Source organism: Cynara cardunculus (genome assembly GCF_001531365.2).
Source record: "Cynara cardunculus var. scolymus isolate 2C chromosome LG 2, CcrdV1, whole genome shotgun sequence".
Taxonomy (NCBI): Eukaryota; Viridiplantae; Streptophyta; class Magnoliopsida; order Asterales; family Asteraceae; genus Cynara; species Cynara cardunculus.
Window position 1 is genome coordinate 55,117,458 of NC_037529.1, and position 5,973 is coordinate 55,123,430.

A 5,973-nucleotide genomic window follows, 5' to 3' on the forward strand; every position below is an offset into this window, starting at 1 on the left:
CATACATGTAATTATTTCGTTTGGAGGACCCGGTCCAAAATTTTCAATGACCATAGGGATGAAATTTGTAATTTACTCATAGATTATCAGCAAACTATTAAAGATGCTCATGTACATTTTTTACTTCTTATGCATAATAATCATCATCCACAAGAATCAATACCGGGACATTGTGGTCGTCCTTTCTTGTAGGGGTTTGGCCTTAGGCGTGTGTTGGATAAATGCGCACTCTAACTTTTTGCTTCACCGTCTATTTAAAACCATAAAAAGCTTAATTTAATTACCCTCCAATTAACATACCAAACTCCGATAAATTTCCATCCCAATTAACTGAAAACAAATGAGGATTTTGTGATCGCCATCCTTATATACTTTGACAGCATATTAAAAAAGCCCAGCAATTTCATCTTTAACATCCATGGCATTAAACAGGCTTCTACGAGGTATGTTTTAATTATGTTCTTCGACTTGATGATTTTTATATGGTTTGTAACGATTTTGTCTTTACAATGCTAACCTAACGTCGATAGACGATTCACTATATGTGTGTGTATATATTCAAGATTCATGTGTATATATAGACCAATCTAGTCAAACAAACCTCTAATAATCCTGACGAGATTCAAACTGATGACCATATGAGAATAAACTCAATTGCCTTATTAGTTGAGCAATCCTAAGGTTTATTGAGGTGGGTATATGAACAAAAGTTGGTAGAAATAGAGTATTGTGTATATATTGATGGAACATTCATATTAAAACCTAAAATCATTACTATAAAGCTAAATACATGTTTCAATCGACTACCCACTCGAACCGATCGCACATGTTGCACATGAAACGTAAATTTGGCATGTGTGTTACAACTTACAAGCACGTGCTTCCTAACTTTGGTTTACTAAAAGGATGTTTTTCTAAAAGTTGACTGGACTATGACACATATATTATGAAGTTTTGGCTATAAAAAGAGAATTTGTGTAACTTGATTTTGGACGTCAGGGGCTATTTACCAAATACTCATCCGGTAAGTGTTTACCAAGTAAAATTTAACACTACCACTTACTGACTGAATAAGATTTTATTCCAAAACGACATCATGGTAAGAGTCGTCACCCTCACTTACCGAATAAGACTCTCGGTCCTTGTCTTTCTCTTACCGGGTAAGATTCTTGGTCCTTATCATATTAATTCGACAAGGTAATATGACTTGGTAAGCGTTTGGTAAACTGCCCCTTAGTTTCTTCTTTTTTAATGGCCCAAATATTAAGTTAAAGAACATGTTACTTGTGTCATTTTAATGAGTTCAAAAGAAAAGGTCTATAAGTTCTATCTAAAGCATATTGTCAATCAAAATACATTAAGATAAACTGTCATAATTTAAACACAAATAGTAAATGAAAACAATATTCATCACATTCAACCCTAATCGAGTTTATCCAAGATCCCCAACTATTCCAATCTAAACATTAGTTTACAGTACCGAGACCTTTGAGCATGGTGGAGGTCATTGCACACTACAACAAAATTGGGTTTATATAACATTCTCCATTTTTAAGCGTCTTAATAAACCTCTTTATAGAACTTAATTTATAGGACCAAAAAAATAAAGTGTGTTATCTAAAGGCGTTGTAATAAGTTTATGACCTTTTTTGATGTCGTAATAAATTTTTTTAGGACACTTTTAATATAAAGCGTCCCATTAGCAATTTTATAGGACATTATTTGAAAAACTGTCCTATAAAAACAAGTGTCTTATAAAAAATGAGTTTATAAGACACTTTCTCAAGAATGTCCTATAAAGTTGCTAATGCGACACTTTCTATTAAAAATGTCCTAAAAAAACTTGTTAAGATGTCCAAAAGCGTCATATAAACTTATTACAACAACTCTAGATATGACACTTTATATTTTGATTCTATAAATGAAGTCCTATAAAACGGTCTATTGAGACGCTTAGAGATTAGGGGTGTCTTATAAACTCAATTTTGTTGTAGTGGCGTCAATACATTCAACAAAAAGTTGCGATAATAAGTTCTTTTAATTGAAGGGTTATGTAATTAAGTCTAACCTACAAGACAATAAATATATGCAAAATATGGTGTATATTGATGTTAGAATTAGTCTATCAATTTGTCGTCCTTACTTAAGGCTCTATAAAAGACCCTTTATAAAATTGTGTGGTCCCAACTGAAGACCCATTTTTTCCCATAAATGCTAAGATTGTGCATGTGTTGGCTTATTAATCACAAGCATCGAGTGTGAGTTAATTACAAGTGAAACATAAAAATTGACAGGTGATCAAACGTCTCATATGTCGTAAAATATTGTAGCGAACAGGGTAAAAATGTATGCTGCCCAACTTCGTGTACCAGAAAAAAAATGTTTATACAATTGTCCATATAGTGTCGTTATTGGATTTCGCTCAAGAATGATGTTTCACCTCAGATGTTAGAAGGAGTGACTTTTCTAAATGTGTCGGGATAATTGGACTAGTTCATGAAGCATGAATATTATCCTTGGACTTGTTGGTCGATTGACTTATGGTGTCTACTTGTTATCGGTTAGCACCATATACTATATATTAAGTCTTTTTTTTTTTGATCAATTTGATATATCTTCAATAAACTAAGTTTAGACAACATAAAACCTTATATCGTGTTTCAGAGGCCCAATTGCTTTGCACCTGAGTACCAAAGGGACTGATTGAGTAGTATTCTAATAATTTATGTGTTTTCGGTTACACAATTGAATTCCTAGAAGTTACTTTAGACCTTTATGATAAAGTTTTTCTGTTTGTGTGGTCAATTTGTAAAAATAAGAACTTGTAACACATTTGACTAAAACCTAACCATTCTTAGGGGGTGTTTGAGATTGCTTATTTGAAACAACTTATGTTTTTCTACAAAAACATTTATTAACTTATTATAAGTCAAAAAAGTTTAATTTTTTCAAAAACTTCTTATCACCAGTATAAGTTGTTTATCCAAACACTTAAAAATGTTTATTACCGGTGCCACACCGGAATAAGTCAATAAGTTGTTTTTATAAGCAATCTCAAACACCCCCTTAGTATTATGGAGGCAAAATGGAAATTTTATAACCATTAATTTATTGAACCTTTGTGCAACAATTTCCTATTTCCAGTAGCTAAACATAAAATCCAAAACTTTACGCCTTAGATTAAAATATGAAATACTTTCATTTTTTGGGTTCAAAACACCCAAAAGTCATATTTAAGACCCTTTTGTGGCTAAACTGCATGCATTAATCAAACTAATATATATATATAACATAAAAAACAAAATTAATATTCATAGTCATCAACCTCAAAATTATCCCTTATATTATATAATACTATTTAATTGTTCTATTATCAAGTTATATATATATATATATATATATGTATGTATATGTATAGTTTGCTTGTTGTTATGTAACTTTTGGTAAAGTTCATAACAATAATGATATAATTAATTATTCTTTAAATAAATTAAGAAATTCCATGCTGATAAGTATTTATAAGTGCATAGACAAAGACATCAAATAATTAACTTATGCAATAAAGAATTACCATCATATTTTATTCATATGTATTATAATAACCGATCCATTTAATGGGTTGTTTATTTTTCTATTAACATATACTTGTTTTCAATAACATAATGGAATATCTGTCACAACAAATATATAATATTTTAAAACCAATCATAAGGGTGATGCTTGATTACTTTAAACTTGAATTCCAAAGATCAAAAGTACCTGGAAATCTCAAGTTTAAATCTAAAGAGGTATAAAAAATCCCCTTGTGAACACCGAGGTTCAAATAAGGTGACTTCGAGCTACCTGCAAAACAGATTAGTCAGCTTGCGTAACGGATTAGATATACAGGGTAACAAAATCATCCAGTTGAATCATCACTTAGACATTAATGGAAAAACAAACATAACTTGATGAGTAGCTAGCTAATCTTAAACCAATAAATATGTTAGTATAAAAAGATAAAAGTAGAAGGTTAGTATAGTCTTTTATTCACATATTTCCTTTAAATGAATTAAAATCAAATTAATTCCAAAAAGTAGGTAGCAAGTGTAGAATCTTAACAAAACCATATGCTACATGTATTTAATGCCACCTTGAGCGATGGTTGTTGCAATATCCCCATGCCAAAATATTTTGAAAGTAGTTATTTCTTCATTATATATATAATCGAATTTAATATTATAAGTCGGATGATTAGTAGTTTGTGACATAAAAAATACCTAATAAATCAATAATAGATATAAAAAAGGATAGAGTTTGTTAACCCGTCAACATTTTTCAGTAAATTAAATACGGGTTTTTACCAAATATATTCTGAAAGATTAGATATTCGACTCAAGACATCATCCACTTATTTTTGGGTCATAATTTACCTGTTTATACATCATGGTCGTCGTGTGATTGTAACAGTAAGAATGTCCAGAGAGCATGTTAATCATATATATATATATATATATCTTTTATAATATAAAAAAGTAGAAGGTCGTGGTAAAATACATACATATATATATGTATGTATTTTTTAAAATGATGTTGCAAATAATGTGTTGGTCACAAATGGACAAAGAGGACAACTATATGGCTTAAACAAAGTAAAGCCGTTAAATGAAATGGTCCCTTGGAAAGCTTGTCACTTTGCCTTTTGACAACTCCTCCTCCTCATTATTTCTCTCTTTTTCCCTCCATCTTTTTATAATTAATTCTAAGGACTCCAACTCACCCATAATTGACAGATAACCATCATGTGAATGCCAGTCACTCCCCCTTATAACCCCCCCTTTGCTTTTAAGCCCCTATTTCTGCCTACCACATACATACATACATTCATTCATTCTTCTCTTTTCCATTTTTGAATTCTCTTTCTCTCTCTCTCTCTTTCTCTCTCTCTCTCACCGTATCAGACCAAACTGTCCACTTCATCTTCATCCATGGCTGCTGTATCTGCTACTCTCCCTCAGGTACGAATTGAATTCGATTTACGATGAATCCCAGTATCCTGTTTGTGTTCTTGATGATGATATGTGATTCATCACAGTCTGTTTTAGTAGTTAGCTTAGCAGCTGGTTAATTGATCATCTGGTTCATATGTATGTATTATGTATATGGATCCGATTTCTATATGATCTCTATTTGATAGTTAATCAAGTACCCATGTGAAATAATAATGAAATCGAGTTTTTAGGATGGCAAAAATGTATAACTCATCTCATAAACTAGACTGTTATATGGGATTTAAGTTTAAAGAACCAAATACAATTGTGTGTTTTAAGTAAAAGTGTTACAATAAGTTGATATCTGGGTCTTTAGCCTCTATGGAAGTCAAGGTTTCAAACCTCAAGAGAGTGAAGGATGAGTGAGTTTATTTGTTTGCATTTACGATATGTATATATTATGTCTTTGACATTGTTTATAGAATGATTTTGGTCATATTAACAAGTGTTTTAGAATACTTTTGAAATAAAACGTGCTATTAATTTTTTTATGACATTTTTCGAAAAAATGCATGTCATACAAAAACAAACATCTTATAAGTAGTGTTATAGGACTTATCTAAAACATTCTATAAAATAGCTAATATGACATTATTATTTTAAAAGTGTACTAAAAAACTAGTTATGACGACCAAAAGCGTCATGTAACACTTTTTTACACAGAACGCATATTCGGTCATATAAACATAAATCTCTTATTAAGCAGTCTAGTCTAGAGTAGATTATATTTTTGATCTTTGTGATTGTCAATCACTATCAAATTTGATTTCTATTTTAAACTAATTACAATTTTGGTCATCGTGATTATTATTTTGTTTCACTTTTGGTCCTTCTAACTAACTTTAGTTAAAAAACTTACTTAATTTTTTGTCTTTATACTCTATAAAATAAGTTAAATATTGGATCTTCTATTAAACTTTATGCAATTTATCCAATATATATA

At 30.4% G+C, this 5,973-nt stretch overlaps 1 protein-coding gene across 1 annotated transcript in view; it reads left to right on the plus strand.

Moving 5' to 3' along the window:
• The first annotated feature begins 4,850 nt into the window (after window positions 1-4,850).
• The window catches only part of LOC112506941 (serrate RNA effector molecule homolog), a 4,435-nt gene continuing 3,312 nt past the window's right edge, over window positions 4,851-5,973 (plus strand). Inside the window, exon 1 of the mRNA XM_025111278.1 lies at window positions 4,851-4,997. Within this exon, the coding sequence (XP_024967046.1) occupies window positions 4,968-4,997 (30 nt within the window). The 5' untranslated portion in view covers window positions 4,851-4,967. The remainder of the gene's footprint in view (window positions 4,998-5,973) is intronic.